Source organism: Ceratotherium simum, chromosome 14, assembly GCF_057802395.1.
Source record: "Ceratotherium simum simum isolate JZ-2026a chromosome 14, ASM5780239v1, whole genome shotgun sequence".
In the NCBI taxonomy this organism is placed as follows: Eukaryota; Metazoa; Chordata; class Mammalia; order Perissodactyla; family Rhinocerotidae; genus Ceratotherium; species Ceratotherium simum.
The window spans coordinates 12,907,905-12,925,276 of record NC_141913.1 but is presented as its reverse complement, the minus strand read 5'-3'; the positions used below and the strand labels follow the sequence as shown (position 1 = coordinate 12,925,276).

Sequence of the window (17,372 nt, the reverse complement as noted above, 5' to 3'; positions counted from 1 at the left end):
TTTTACTTCTTTTATACTAATCTTTACCTCTCAGCAGTTATTACAATTTTTTCCTAGTTGTAGGCCAAAGTTTTTTTTTTTCTTTAACATACCTTAATCACAGTGCCGATAATAGTGTCATGTTAGATATATAAAATTTCCTCCCTTTTCTATAAAACAAATATAGGACTCTGTTTTTATACCTAAAGCTCTCAATTTTTTTTAATGGCAAGAAGTTTGTCACAATACATACATCTAAGACTACGAATGCCCTATTAGAAGAATATATTCTAACAACTCACTCAAGAAGAGTTAAAAGCACTATGATTCCTCTTGATTTTTGTTATTTTTATCATGCATTTTGAAATGTGAATTACCTAGCCATTTCGTCTTCCACGTATTTTTTTATAGCTTTCTCAGCAACCGTCCTATCCAGCTTTGCAATTGGCACAGTTCTTATTTCATCATAGAGTGCCTGAGGTTCCTGAATACATAAAATAAATTTATATCAACATTTCAAAGAAAACTATTCAAACTCAGCTGCGATGAAAACATTCATTTCTTCCAAAGAAATATATTTTACCCTAAGTATATGAATCATAATAGCTATAATTACATTATACCACAGTGTTTATTTCCATTTTTCAAGTAACTTCCTTAGGCCTAATTAAATATCATTCAAATATTAACAAGAGCATAGTATAGGGGTAAAACTCCCTCCAGTTCAGGAGTTACTCATCCTTGAGACAGAATTCTGGCTCCAGTGTTTACTAGTTTGTGAGCCTTGGATGAAATGTGCACTTTACAAAATTACTGTGATAACTAGCAATAATATGTATGTTTGTTAAACACTGGGCATACAGATGTTAAGTTCTATAGATTATTAAAAACATCAAATATGAAACATAAAAAGTCAGGCTAAAACGACTTGATCCAATGCAAAAACCAAATGCAAGCAAAATATAATACTGAATCTTTATTTCAGCATTGAAGCAAAAGTATACCAAGAGACATTCAATAAATAGTTATTACTCATTGTCTTACCATTGCAATTTGAACCTCTCCTCCTGTAGCATATACTTCTCCATCATGATCACCATAAAGAAAAAATTTTACTATGCTTCCATAAAACAGAGGAAGTGTCTTGATCGTCTTGACCTAATGTTTAGTTTTTAAAACAGGTGTTAGTATTAATACTAAGAGAAACAGGTTTAATATTAATGATTATTTCACAGACTATTTTATACAAGGAAAAAAAATTTGGTATCTATCATTAGAAAATTAATGAAAAAGGCATTCTGATTTTCTAATAAAGTCATATTTGTGAAGTTCACTTATTCTTTTTTTGTTTGTTTGTTTTTGGTGAGGAAGACTGGCCCTGAGCTAACATCTCTTGCCAATCTCCCTCTTTTTGCTTGAGGAAGATTGTCCCTGAGCTAACATCTGTGCCCATCTTCCTCTATTTTGTATGTGGGATGCCACCACAGCATGGTTTGATGAGCAGTGTGTAGGCCCACGCCCAGGATCTGAACCTGCGAATCCCAGGCCGCTGAAGCAGAGTGCGTGAACTTAACCACTACACCATGGGGCCAGCCCCCAAAGTTCACTTATTCTTAACATATCTTTGTAAAGTCACAGCAGCTTCTTCATACATAAAAGTCACAGCTATGATTGTGTCTAAAAGGCCTGTAAGTCCTTCAAAGTCAATTACCATAAATATCAAAATACCTCAAACCTTTTTCCCCCATAAAATCCTGCTTTCAGACTATGAACAGTGACTTATAAACTCCAACAAGTTATCACTTCTTGCAAATAAATTAGCTCAAAACTGCCTGTCATATTTTTCCTTACATAGCTTCAAAAACCTAAAGGTAATTTCAATTAGTCCAATTCAGAAATTCCCAAAAAAGACTCTAAGAGTTTATACCCAATCTAGCTTTCTGCCTCATTTCTAAATTATTTCTCTTCACATACACACAACAGGTTGCAGGACAACCCAACTCTACTGCTTGCTACGCCTACCTGTGTCTTTGTCTATGTTCAGATTATCCTCTCTGAGAAAGCATTTTACTCAACCCCCACAAAGAATTTGACAAAACTGATCACTCCGTTCTTCCTGTAACTCCTCGCTTGACTTCAGAGACACCATATTCTCCTAGTTTCCTTCTATCTTACCAGCTTATCCCTTTCATTCTCCTTTGGCAGCTCTTCTTTTTCATTCTAACCTCTAAGTTGGAAAAGCAAGGCTCTAGCCAGACACACTACTTTCAGGTGACCGCACCCAATTCTAAAGCTTTAAATATATGATGATGACTCTCACATTTATGGAGAGAATGCATGCCCTTTGTAATTATCTGTATAAACCTAAGCTTCAACCTCTTTCAAGGTCCACACAAATGCCATATCTTGCCCAAAGAATTTCATGATTTACTCTCTTCTCCCAGTCCATCCAAAGTGAGAAAATTCTCTCCTCTCCTTCTAAATTGCCAAAGCACTATTCTCTTTTCATAGCACTCATCTCCTTCTTACCTATTATTATTTACGTTTAGGTTATCTCTGTTTTTAGGCTGTAATATCCCTAAGGACAAAGCACATCTCCTAGATCTCTGCATTCTCCACAATGCAGTCAACAAGCAAGGTAACTTACAAGCAAGCCACAGGTACTGAATAAAAATTTGCTATAAAGTCACTACTTCATATTACACACACACAAAAAATTGAGAATCTCCAGTTGAGTAAAGTTTAGTGCAAGAAACAATAAAAACCTGCTAAATGAGCCTTTGGCAACAAACAAGTTTTTTTTTAAATGTCCTGTTAAATTATGTAATTAAAATCAGTTTAGCCTACTCATTCTTTCCTGACTCCTGAGAAGCCAATACCTATATTATTTTTGGTTGCTGTTAAATTCTAATACATGTAATTTAGTTTGAAATTCTATCAGAAATTGAATCTAAAAATAAGTTAAACCTACCAGCTGTCCTGCTTTGTATATTTTTCCATCCCATTCTATTGCTGAGTATGTGGCCCAGGGGCCCTGCTTTTTAGAAGGAAGATCAGGACGTGTAATTATTCCTTTAAAAAGTGTAAATTTTATTTGTTTGTCATACTTTTCATGACAGTCCTTCAGCCATAGAGCAAATTCTCTGTCAATTCTCATTCGCTGCTCCTGTAAAATTTTTAAATGTTCTATGAAATACAGCTATATTAAACAAATATAACCACAGACACTTGCCATTCATTCCATTTTTCCCTTCATACACTCCACCCCAGAAAACCTAAGAAACTAAAATATTTTGCTGGATCTTTCTCCTATATAAATTTAGCTTTCTAATAAAACCATTACTAAAGAAAGGAAATCTTTGCTATCAGCCTTGGAACCAAAGTCTCAATGGTCAATACCAACAACACAGCTTTCTTTCCCTGCTTTACATCCCAGGATACACGAAAAAAATGATGAACACTGGCTGCCTAGGAGAAGGAGAACTAGCTGGCTATGAGAAAGGGGTAAGAGGAAATCTCACTGTGAACCATGCATATTCTCAACAAGGCAATAAAAATCTCTTTTTATGTATCAACAACAGACCTACACATATATACTACATAAACATATATATGGTATATCTATGGCATTAAAATATCACTGGGGTAGTGATTGGGGGGGGGGGAGTCTAAAAAAGGCTCCTTATGAGGGTGATAATGAAAAAAAGGTTGAGAAACACCGCTATGTAAAACACATTTTTCCTTTTAATCACATATTATATATACATATTACCTATTCAAAAAGATTAAATCATAAAATAAAAATTAAGTGTTTTCTAACAATACCTAAGAAGAAAATGTGTTACTGCTTATCATTCTTCACCCTACTAGGACACAGTGTAGAGAGATTTATACTCAAGCATAACCTGCTATATACTACTTTAATGCCTGTCTTTAGGAGAATGAATAACGAAGACAATCTCCACATTACACGCTTTCACAGAAGACAATATAGTTATAGAAGTTCATTTCTTCCTATATACCTTACTCCATAACATATCATTTCCAAATGAAAATGGGGCAAAATTAAAAATGATTTCAGCGTAAGTTTTTACAGCTTGCAATTAGAGGGTCAATATCTTAATCATTAAAAAACAAAAAATTTGATTTTAAAAAGTTATTTAAATACAAAACACATAGACATAGTAAAGATTAAAAAATGGCATACAGTTTCAAGGAAATCTTCACCCTAATCCTGTTCCCAGGTACCAACTCCTTCCTAAATCAGCATATTGCTGTTGTCACTTTGTCAGCTTGACAAGGATACTAAAATTATTAACTAGGAATGGGACAGTTTGCCTACCAAATTTTTATACTGCACTGCAACATATAGCCCTTTTCTTAGGTAAAATTGTTCTAAGCTAAAATGTAAATAAATCTCAAGATTCATTATCAACCAAACTACCAGATGCATTAATTAAATCCAGAAACTCCATAATGTGTCAAAAAACAATGTTACAGGTGTCACAAGATGACAGTTTATCTAGGAGAGGAGTATGTGGGTATTCATTGTAACATTCTTTCAACTTTCCGTGTATTTGAAATTTTCCAAAATTAGAAAATATACATATTCTAAAAATATAATGTAACAAAGAAACAGAAGTAACCTATGGTGGATTACCTTCTGTAAAGACCAAATTGTTCAACAAATGTTGGCTAATTAATACCATATTATAAAATGAATTCCAAGTGTACCATATCTAAGTACAAATAAGACTTTTCTCAGTGGTTAATTGTTTAAACATATCTTAATCTTCTATGATTCAGAATCTTTTATTAACAGCAAAATGAACTGCAACATCTTGTAGGAATGACCGACTACAAATACTATATGCTATGTATTCTGTTTACTACCCAGTAATTTTAGGTTCACAATAAATGCATCTATCTATTGGCAACTCAACATTAAACTACTAAAAGAGCAGTATCAGGTACAAGTTTCTCAGGTATCTGGGTAGAATAAGAGTACACTAGTACACCAGTCCCATTTAACTTTTTAAAAAATTTATTATTCTTGTTCTATCAATCAATGCATGTATTTTAATACTGATGAATCTCAAATCACCTTTTAGCCCAAAGTATTTCACAGTTCTACCTCACTTTTATCCTCAAGATTAGATTAAAATTGCTTATTTAGGTTGTTAATACACAAACATAGCCCTTGTATTAGATAAAATTGTTCTTACATACTCTTATCAAATGGATATGCTTCTGTAACTTCTATTTACTACATCAAGGTCTTGATATTAAGATCTAATCAAGATCTGTAAATTTCATCCAAACATGGTCTAATCAGTTTGAAATTTTTTGAGTAATGTGAACACACAAATGCTCATGAAGAAAAATTTATACACACTCTTTTGATTAAATGAAAAGTATGCAAAATGTCAGTATAAATCTATACTACTAGTGACTTTTGTTGTACTTAAAATAGAACATTTGCAAATATTCAAAACTTGATATTTAAAATCATACCTGTCCATTTAAAATCCTTGTAAAAAGGGTGTTCTTATCTTTCAATTTTAGCTCAAGATCCATAAAAGTCAATTTATTTGTGCTGACCTGGAATTTGTCATTAGTGAATAATGCACCAGATATTCTATTGTAGCACTCAATTGGTGCAAGCCCTCTCTTCTTAGGAGGAGTACACCAGTCAAAGCTTGAACAGAACAAAATATTAGTTAGTAAAAAGACTAGGTTATAAAATGACAAAATTTCAGCAAAAGTCAAAACTTACTCTTCAACAGAAGTATATGGTATTAGTCGTCCATTCCAAAAACATTCAAAAATAGGCCTCTTCCCTCTTGCTGCTTTCTCAAGTATGAAACAATCGTCATCATCATCTTCATCTCTTATTTCTAGAGCACAGGAGTAAGTGGAACAAAGTGCTTATTGCTATAAAGTATATGCAATTTTATCACTGAGAAATCAATTTCTATAAGTAAAATGTTAAAGTTGCTTCAGAGAAATGCTAACAAAACCTCATTTGATCATTAACATTGCGTTCTATAAAACCTAAAGGTAGCTTTATTCTTAGTTTGTCCTCAAAAAAGCAGATGTTCAAAGTGGTTCCACATTACCAATGGTGTTTCTCATTTAAAAGTCAACAATTAGGGGCAGGCCCGGCGGCGCAAGCGGTTAAGGGTGCGCGCTCTGCTGCGGCGGCCTGGGGTTCACCAGTTCGGATCCCGGGTGCGCACCTATGCACTGCTTGGCAAGCCACACTGTGGCGGCGTCCCATATAAAGTGGAGGAAGATGGGCACAGATGTTAGCCCAGGGCCAGTCTTCCGCAGCAAAAAAAGAGGAGGATTGATAGATGTTAGCATAGGGCTGATCTTCTCACAAAATAAATAAATAAATAAAAGTCAACAATTACTAATATACTAATCAGTCTGTGCTAGGAATACTACACTAGCCACCGAGCCTGCAATCTTTAAAAGTTGTTTAAAGAGCAAAAGAGTCATACATCCAAAGAGATTATGCACTATAGCAGAATCTCTGTTCCCTACAAATATAAAAGCTTGAATCCTGTCTAAAATAAGTTTCATAATTCTGTCAGAACCAGTATGTTCACGTAAAAATCATCTGGGAAATCTACGGTATCTAGTAGAAGGAAGTTTACCTAGTTGGGGCAAATTAATCAATAATACCGAATTTAAGTTTACATTATATAAACTTAAATTTTCAAAGATCAGATTCAGGTGATACAGCTAGAATTATATGTTATAAAGCATCAAAAGCATAATTAGCACCATTGTCTATAAAATTTTTATGTTTGTTAGCAATACATTTTCATATACCCAGATAAGTTAGGATTGGTCATTATGATCCCGATACAGTAACACCTCAGTTATTCTAGCATTAGGTTGTCCCAAAATAAAGCCTCCTTCCCCACAAAAACCCTCAAAAGAAGTCCTTATGCAAAAGTTCCTTTCAATCAAACCAAATCATTTTTCTCTTAGAGAATCCCTCTGATCATTACACAACTTATTGGCTCTTACTTTAAGACATCGTTTGAAGAATTTTATCTTTTTGTCTACAAGTATACAAAAATTAGAAATGGCAAATTAAAAAGGGGCCAGAGACATCATAGGAGGCAGAGCCACTGAGTAATAACATGTATTACTAAATAGTGCTGGGCACTATTCTAAGGACTCGCAGCAGTTTCTTGTTTAACACTCACAATACCTCTGTGAGGCATGAACTATTACTTCCTATTTCACAGACAAGGAAACTGAGGTAGGCAGTCATTTGTTAAAGTTTACAAAATAGACAGTGGCAAAGATGAGATTCAAATCAGGAAATCTGGTTCCAGAACTCAAAACCCTAAGGATACACTGAGCAAGTATTCTGAATGAGAAAGTTTAATACTGTTAATCTATGAATTCAACGTACTCCCAATAATCCCACTTGGATTTTTTGTGTGTGTGTGTGAGAGGAAGATCAGCCCTGAGCTAACACCCGCTGCCAATCCTCCTCTTTTTGCTGAGGAGGACTTGCCCTGGGCTAACATCCGTCCCCATCCTCCTCTACTTTATATGGGACGCCTACACAACATGGCTTGACAAGCAATGCATCGATCCGCACCTGGGATCCAAAACTTTGAACCCCGGGCCGCCGAAGCAGAGTGTGCAAACTTAACCGCTACGCCATCAGGCTGGCCCCAAACTTGGATTTTTTAAAGTGAATGTACAAAGTGATTCCAAAGTTTATCTAGAAGGGTAAAAGATTAACAATTTTCTCAAAAAAGAGTGTCTTGCCCTATAAATATCAATATACAGTATAAAGCTATAAGAGTATCATTACTGATGTATAAAAATACAAAATAGATCAACATCTTATAATAAAGAATCCAGATCTATGTACTTGTAGGAACTTTTTTTTTTTTCTCTTGTGAGGAAGATCAGCCCTGAGCTAACATCCATGCCAATCCTCCTCTTTTTGGCTGAGGAAGACCAGCTCTGAGTTAACATCTGTTGCCAATCCTCCTCCTTTTTTTTCCCCAAAGCCCCAGTAGATAGTTGTATGTCATAGTTGCACATCCTTCTAGTTGCTGTATGTGGGACGCAGCCTCAGCATGGCCGGACAAGCGGTGCGTCGGTGTGCACCTGGGATCCAAACCCAAGCCGCCAGTAGCGGAGTGCCCACACTTAACCACTAAGTCACGGGGCCGGCCCATGGAACTTAACATATAAAAGTGATATTTCAAACTATTGCAAAAGTCGTAACATTCAATAACTGGTGCTAGGAAACTGAACACCCACATGGAAAATATTAAGTTAAAGCCCCACTTGGGCCGGCCCTGTGGCTTGGTGGTTAAGTGCGTGCGCTGCGATGCTGGTGGCCCGGGTTCGGATCCCGGGTGCGCATCGAGGCACCACTTCTCCGTTCATCCTGAGGCCGAGTCCCACATACAGCAACTAGAAGGATGTGCAGCTACGACACACAACTATCCACTGGGGCTTTGGGGGGAAAAAATAAAATAAACAAAATCTTTAAAAAAAAAAAAAAAAAAAAAAAAAAAAAAAAAAAGCCCCACTTCATCCTACACACAAAAAAGGAGGTTGTAGATGCATTAAAGATCTAAACATAAAATGATTTCAAAAAACTACAAGATATTTTCATAATCTTAGGGTATAAGAAGGCTTTCTACAGTAAGACAAAAATCAGAAAGGATAAAGAAAAAACCAATATGACTATATAAAATTTAAAACTTCTTTATAAATACCTACAAAGATAACAGGAAGACAATATGGGAAATATATAAAGGTTCAGTTCAGTAAGAAATCTACAATAAAAGAATATATGTTTCTTAAAGCCAGTGCTTTATTCATCTGGAAGTCAATCTATGCAAAACCCAAGAACTATAAAAATTACAAATATCTAACAACTTAAGAAGATGTGCATAAGGGAAAAAGTTTTAAAATTTATCTAACCTTAACAGCCCAACTAATAATAATAATTAAAAAAACAAACTACTATCCTAAATCACAACTTCCCATTTTATAGCTAAGATAACAGATTAACATACTTGGTGGAAGGCATGGATCATCAGGGTAAGTTTCTCTATCATATAAGAAAGGGTGATATCGGATAATCCCTTCCACTATACCGTCTCCTTCAACATGAGCCTTGAACTCAAAACTATCAGCTGCTGTATTTATATACAACGTCTGCATGTCATCCGGCATTTCCCTTAGGTTGACAATCCTAGGTGCCTTCCCCTTTTCAAACATAGAAATCTAAAATAAAAATAAAACAAAAATAATTAAATTCTATGATGACTTTACTTTTTGTTCTCAGCTATGATCCAACAGAATAGGCAAAAACTACTTTTATTTGTACAACTAATCCTCTAGCTTAATGAAATGTATACATATTTATATATGGGATAAATAGCTGTAAGTAGTATCTCAATAAGGAACATACTACTAAAAAATAGAAAGCAAGCAAAGAAAGAACAAAGCAGAGCTGAAGGACAGATAAGTCATGAGCACACTTAATTCAAAGCTTCTCGCTAGAGGTAGGAAGGGGGACAACGATGTATGTGAAATTCCTTCTAACGTGTGGGCAAGGACATTGAGAATTCAACACTGAAATGTTCTGTGCTTCTAAATCTTACTTCACCATCATAAGACTTCTGTGAACAAAAGGGAAACTATTTATGTCCCTTTTCCTCCCTGTTTTGAGACATGATATTCAGCAACAACTCATATCTCTATAGAAGACAGAAAAAAAGAGAAGCCAAATACTACAATAAACAAAGGTTCCAGAAAACTGTATCTAGGAATGATACTTGGATATCAAATTACCGAAGTATTTTGGTAAAACACATGGAGAGAGTTATCTATCTATTGACTGATTTTTCCTATCCAGAGTCACTTGGAACTGGAACAAATACCTAATAATTCATAATATTTTAAAAAGAAATTTTATCTTACTTCAATATCAATGTTGTTGAAAGGTCCAACTTCTTTTGATGTATGTTTTTCATTTCCTTTGGGGCCATGAATATAGTAATGATAAATATGCCTAAAATATAGAAGAATAACTTTATAATTTTAATTCACATAAAATTACAGTTCATATAATCTTCTACCCAAAAATTTTGTAACTACTATTTGGCAGTACCTATTAAGTGTCAAGCACTATATTAACCATTTTTAAACTCAGGGATAAACTATTATCCCATTTAATAGTAAAAACAATCCTGAGATGCAGTTATTATTACATCTCATTTTATACATATAAAAATTGAGGTGCAAGGAGTTTATATAATTTATCTAAGGTTACAGACCTAGAGTTCAGGAGAGCAGGGCTTCAATCCAGGCCTTTCCAACTTCAAAGCCCACATACTTTACACTTCCAAGAAGTACAATTTATCAAGAAAATAAAAACTAGAAGACAAAGGCTATAATTCTACTTGTCAGGGATATTCTAGATAGGACTCACAGGATTGCATATCTTTAAATTATCTCCACAATATGTGAATATCATTCTATAACTCATCTCTCCTCTCCCATAGCACTGAAACAATCTTATACCAATATTCCCCAAACAAAACTAATACAATCAACATTATCCCATCAAAAACCACCACTTCAGAAATCTTTGCTACTTTATTTTTAAGTAAAGGTTAAAAAAAGATTACATTTTGATGAACGTATTCAGGGCTAAAACATATCACATCTGTAGTTACTCCTCAAACAGGAATTTGCAATATTCCTTTATATGAATTTTAATTTTAAAAAATAATTAATTATCCTAGCTACTGTTTAAAAGACTACAGAGATAAAAGGAAAGCAGTGAAAATCTTGAGATCTTTCTTCAGACATCTCAAGTGTTAACATCATAATCAACATTATTATGTTGATACATTATTATTACATATAATAATATTCTATTAATAAGTTTATAACCATACATTAAAAGTGCTACAAATAGCTTAGCAACTATCTGTTTCAAGGAATGGTTCAAGTTATACGTTATTCTTTTTAGAGCAAGAGTATGTTCTGATTATGTGTTATGTACACTGAATTCTTTCAGCTAAGAGAAATTATAATTATAAAGTAGCTAATAAAATATGAAGAGAAGAAAAATTCCAAAGTCCTATTTAAAACTCTTGGGTTACAGGGCCAATAAATATCAATATTCAAGAAGAAAAAAAGTACACCTAAAATCAAATTTATCTCCCCATAAAATAAAAATTTTTTAACTCTGCTGTATAATACAAATTTATGTATAAAATAGAGACTCTCAAATTAAGTGTAATAGCCTTTTGGGTAAATGTGAAGATTTAAAAAAAAAAAAAAAACATGAATTTTGTGCAGATGTACCCATTTTTGCAAAATTCAGACCAACAAATTACAAAACAATCCAGTAAATGGTCTGTCTATATATGTACCAAAGACTTAGAGCCATTAAATAAATATTCCTTCAATTTGGTCTAATGGAATTTTATACCTCCTAAAAGTTTTCCTGAAATAAATACACAAAGATTTATTTTCAGTATTACTAATATGTTATACAGGCATATATGCATTTTTTTAATGTTAAGAGACTTGGTGCATTCATTGAATAAACATTAATTGAGCATCTACTATGTAACAGGATACACTGGGGATATAGCAGTGGATAAAAAAAGACATTCCAACGGCAGAAGGCAGACAAAAAAATAACTAAAATACATGGTATGGAAGATTATGATAGGTGCTATAGAGAAGAAGCACAAAAGGAAGATACGAGACTGATGGTGCCGAATTTGATGAATTCTTAAGTTTATTTTAAATTTTATCATAGAGGTCAAAAAGGCTGTGCCTCAAATAATGACCAATACATTACAGGTGAACAATAAATATTTACAGAATAAAGAACTGTTTTAATGCTACATGAGAGTATCAGCTACTGTACTGAAGGGAAGGAAATGGGACAGGAGCAAAGCAGAAGCCAAGAGGCATCAATGTATCTGTAATATTTTCTGTCTTACAAAAGATAAGTAGCAACACGTCCTGAATCAAATACAAATAATTACTTACGCTAACTGTCTTGTCCAAGCATAGAAATAATTTTTCAAGTACTGTATGTGTTCTGGCTGTACCCCTGTGATAACCACAGCAGTAAAGCTATCTTTTTGCTTCTCCTCTGAGATAAGAGAATGTAGAAATCTTTCATCATCATTTGTAATGTGAACAGAATCAGATGGCTACAAGAGTGAATATAAATAAAACAGATTACGTACACCTTAATTATAATTATACAAATAACATTTACATTGACTTTTAATGTGATTCACTTGGATAGTTTCAAATACAGACTTCAATAAACTTTTAAAGGAAAATGACCCAATGCAAATCAGCTGAGTGTGTGACAATGCTATAAGGACAGAAAACTTTACAACAATTGCTAAAATGGCATACATAAAGGAGTATCCTATACCATAAGCTGAACCAATTTTAAAATCATAAAGGAAAAAGTAAAGAAAAATAAACACAGTCAGGCATCACTTGATGGGGATACATTCTGAGAAAAGCATCATCAGGCAATTTCATAGTCGTGCAAACATCACAGATTGTACGGACAGGGAATAAAATTTGCCACTCCAAAATGTCTCTCTCTAACATGAGGATTATTTTAGGCTGATTATTTTCAAGAAACAAAAAACTCAAAGTTTTTTTGTTACCTCCCCAACTGGCTTAAACAATTCATATATAACAATCTGTCGCAGAAAGTGAGCTATCACCTTAGCATAACATGAACTGACAGGGAGAAAAATACAAAAGCCTGTTTGTTGAGCTCCCCTCTGTGTTCCTCTGTTCCTGTGTGGCCAAACACTTGTTTTCCAAACATTTGCTCCTTTTCACCTACCTGTGAATTGTCTTCCTCCCTTTCAAGTCTCTGACTCTCCCCACCCCCAACATCTTTCCTCTTTAGCTGAGGATGGCATTTAAGGTGAAGGTTTTGGTCATTTTGGTGAGTTACTTGGTTTTCATGGGTTTCTCCTGTGTATACGTGTCATTAAACTTTTGTTTCTCTCCTGTTAATCCGTCTCACGTCAATTTAATTCTTCAACTAGCCAAAAGAACCTAGAGGGGTAGAAGAAAAGTTCTTCCTCCCCTACAGTACCTACACAAACCTAGGTGGTATAGCCGCCTCACATCTAGGCCACATAGTACTAAGCTTATGGAACCAGCCACATATGCAGTCTGTCCTTGACTGAAACGTCATTATACGGTGCATGACTGTACTGAGTTTAAAGAATGTCAAGAAAAACTGAGGACACTTACCCCAGTTTGGAATGAGTCTTTGCTTGGGATACCTACAACTTAAATTGGTCAGGACCAATGCCCAGCCCTCCATGTTCAAGAAAATTAGGATACAACCTGAACCCAGCTGGCTTAGGCCAAAGGCACTGTGCGTAAAAGGGAGTAAAATCATCCTGGCTCACAGTTCACTTTCAGAGAATATCTATAGCTTGCCAGAAGGGAAGTGAGGAAGGGAGAAGTGTTTGAGGACAAGAATTACAAACTTCTCAATTTTCACTCTGAGTCTACATGTGTCAAAAATTGCACGCATATATATATAAATTGCATGCATCTATATATATGCATTTATATACTATGCATGTTGCTCTATAGATAAAAACTTGTAAAGATAAAGATACACACTGAACTACTTTGTCTAGGAAACTGGTTGATTTTATTTTTTTAATAAGCATGTTGTTATTACTTTCTTAATAAAAAATAAATCAAAACCATAACCATTCCAATGCATCGCTACACACTAAATCACTAATACTACAGCTACAATACCTAATATACAAGTTACATTTTATACATTTTGAGAGTTAGTAGATTAGCTTGGGTTTACTAATGATGCAGGTTCATTATCCAAATATTTATCAAGCACCTTCTAAGTCCTATGACTGAACCTGGACACAAGGAAGATAGGGTTCAAGATAAATAAGACACTGCCCTTCCTCCCTACAAATTCCATCTAGTAGGAGATGAGAAACAGTTACAAAACAATGTGCCATTATAAAGACAGGAACCAAGAGCTAGAGTTAAAAAGAAGGTGCAATTTCCTCAACAGATGACTTAATAAGAACATTCCAGACCAAAAAGAACATGAAAGATTTGAGAGAATAAGGGAAACAAGGTAGTTCAGAATATATAATAAACATATAATGAAAGAGGAGGCTGGAAAGGCTGAATCAAGCAGTGGAAATGGGTGGAAGAGAGGGCAGATGAAACTATTTTAAAAGACAGAATTAAATGCGGTGAATGATTAACAACAAGGATTACAATTATTAACTACTTGGCCAGGGGATGTTGTTAATTGAAAAGGGTAGTTAAGGAGAAAGGAGAGGGCGGGCCCCGTGGCTTAGCTGTTGAGTGCACGTGCTCTGCTACCGGCGGCCCGGGTTCGGATCCCGGGTGCGCATCGACGCACTGCTTCTCCGCCCATGCTGAGGCCACGTCCCACATACGGCAACTGGAAGGATGTGCAGCTACGACATACAACTGTCTACTGGGCTTTGGGGGAAAAAAAAAAGGAGGAGGATTGGGAATAGATGTTAGCTCAGAGCCGGTCTTCCTCAGCAAAAAAAAAAAGGAGAAAGGAGAAAAGAGAAAATAAGAACAGTTTATCAATAATATTTTAAATTTCAGATGTACTAAAAGTGAGTTATTTATGGAACATCTGGAGAAGGACATCTAATTGAAATCGGAAATCAGTGTGCTAGATAGGATCAGCTGGTATTCAGCCACCCGTTCGTACCACCTTTTATCATCCCCTTCTGGGCTGCAGAAAATGGAAAGCCATAAAAGTCTATTTCTCAGACTCCCTTACCTTTTGGGCTGTGAATGCAAACTAGGCTTCACCCATTAGATGTACTAGCCAAAGGTTTAGAAGGGGAAAATGCGGCAGAGGCCATTTCCTGAGATTTCTTGAAGGTTTTCTATCATGCAAGGTACCGAAAGACCAGTATCCAAGTTCTAGCTTCAAGTGTTAGCACTGATACAGCACTGGTTACGCCCAGAAATTCTGTGTTCCAGTGCGGGAGAAACTGTGGCAGCAAGACCTTTCCAACAGATCACAGATAAGGTAGTGTCTCTGAATTTCAGATCCAGCGGTGGTCCTCCAGGGACGTAATTATAGCAGATGTTGCAGCATCTCTTAAAGGTCAGATTGGAGTGTCCTGGCACCATTCTGTAAGGTTCAGCCTAGAGTTCATTCCTTCAACTCTTCCAATAATCATGTAAGCATGTAACTCCCTTTATTAAATCCTTTTCTGTTTAAACTGCCTAGAATGGTTTGTTTGTTTTACGGAGTCCAGCCTAATTCAGTGGCTCAATCTTAAGAGAAAAGTCTTGGCAAGAAATACAGATTTGAAAACTGCTGATATTAAGTGGAATACACACACACACACACACACACACACACAGATTTGAAAACTGCTGATATTAAGTGGAATACACACACACACACACACACACACACACACACACACACACACACAGAAAATGCAAGATTGCTGGTTATAGATCAAGAACCACCAACCCCATACACACTCTAATAACTGGTACCAGGTCAAGGATAAAGGAGGAGCCAGAAATACAGATTTGAAAACTGCTGATATTAAGTGGAATACACACACACACACACACACACACACACACACACACAGAAAATGCAAGATTGCTGGTTATAGATCAAGAACCACCAACCCCATACACACTCTAATAACTGGTACCAGGTCAAGGATAAAGGAGGAGCCAGAAAAAGTACGCTAGAATGGAATGGTCAGAAAAAGAAAAGAACCAGGGACCAACTGGTACCCATGAAATGTTTGCTGGGATGAACTAAGCACAAAACACAGAAAAAGCTGTCAGAAATGATGAATCAAGAGACCTCAGTTCTATCCAAGCTTTATCATATGTATACAGTTTTGAAAATCACGTAAATTCTCAATTCCTATTTTTCACCAGTTTTAACATGGCAAATAATATTTCCACCAATATACTTCATAAGGCTTTGTGATGGTAAGGTAAGATGGAAAAGATAAGATGGAATACTGTTATGTAAATACATTAAGATACGTAAATTGTTAAATAAATGCAACAAATTTAAAGAGGAAAAACTGAGATGACCAAAATGCAGAAATTTCCTGGACAGAGGAGAATGTTAAATTATAGAGAAAATAAAAGTTGCTGATTTAATAAACATGGGGAAAAAAATCCAGCCAACTAGTAATGAAGGAAAAGGTACTGGTTTCACCTATTAAATTGCCAACATTTTGCTGCCTTCCTCCTTCCTCCTCCCTGTTCTTTTTAAAAATAAGGAAATGATCAGATAGGCACTTCCATATACTGCTGTTGGGAGTGTATTTGATTTGGGTTCAACCTTTCAGAAAAGCGATTTTGTAATATATACCAGGAATATTTATAAAGTTCAAATTCACTGTCAACAGCTATTAAAATTTTAACAAACTTTACTAAGAAAAAAATTGTAATTCAGCCAAAATGTTATGCAAAGATATTCATGGCAATGTCTTTATAATTATACTAAAATCTTTTAAATAAGCTAAATGCTCAACAGAATAAATTACAGTACATTCAACCAAAGAAATACAATGAAGCTATTAAAAATGTGTTGTGTGCCAAAATATTTTATAAAATGAAGAAATACTCTAAATGTTAATTTACAAATGTGGGCTCAAGCAAAGTATATAATAAAAAAGTTAGACTAGAAGGAAATTCAACTAAATATGTTATAAATACATTTTTCTGGCATTTGAGACTATTTTTCCTTACACTTGATTATAAAACTTTTTACAATTTGTTGTACAATCAGAAAAGAATTTTTAAAAATCTAAAAATTAAATATTTTAAAATAAAAAAATTCTAAAATGTTTCAAACGGAGAAAAGTTGAATGAATAATACAAGAAACACCATGTACTCACCACCAAGATTCAAATTTGTTAACATTCTGCTTATTAAAATGAGAATTTGAAAGCAAATTTATAACAGAAATAAATTGATCATTTATTTCTCTGCAGCTCTGATTTCCTAAAAGTCTATTACCCTATCACCATTTTTTACTCTAGTTCTGTGGTTATTACATAACAAAGATGTAAAAACTCAAACTCAGTGCAAGGAAAAAAGTTTACAATCTTACAGGCAATTTCCAGGAAGCTAACTCGGCTTTATGAGAAAATTTGTTGTCTGAAGACTTCCAGCCTGAGAAAGCACATAAAGAATCACTTTTGCTATTCAGATGATTAAAGGAAAAAGAATGAAAATTAAGTAATTTAATTTCAAAATTCCATACCTTCAAGTTTTTAAAGCAACAGCA

The 17,372-nt window shown here is 34.7% G+C and overlaps 1 protein-coding gene across 3 annotated transcripts in view; it reads right to left on the bottom strand.

The window, feature by feature from the left end:
• Window positions 1-17,372, bottom strand: part of SMCHD1 (structural maintenance of chromosomes flexible hinge domain containing 1) — a 129,208-nt gene that overhangs the window by 83,548 nt on the left and 28,288 nt on the right. For all 3 annotated transcript variants that reach the window (XM_087439050.1, XM_087439049.1, XM_004421023.3), the window contains exons 8-15: window positions 12,055-12,221; window positions 9,961-10,051; window positions 9,051-9,261; window positions 5,756-5,876; window positions 5,494-5,677; window positions 2,951-3,145; window positions 1,024-1,137; window positions 357-463 (exon numbers count right to left, since the gene is read on the bottom strand). In XM_087439050.1, coding sequence (XP_087295176.1) covers window positions 357-463; window positions 1,024-1,137; window positions 2,951-3,145; window positions 5,494-5,677; window positions 5,756-5,876; window positions 9,051-9,261; window positions 9,961-10,051; window positions 12,055-12,221 — 1,190 coding nt within the window. The remainder of the gene's footprint in view (window positions 1-356; window positions 464-1,023; window positions 1,138-2,950; window positions 3,146-5,493; window positions 5,678-5,755; window positions 5,877-9,050; window positions 9,262-9,960; window positions 10,052-12,054; window positions 12,222-17,372) is intronic.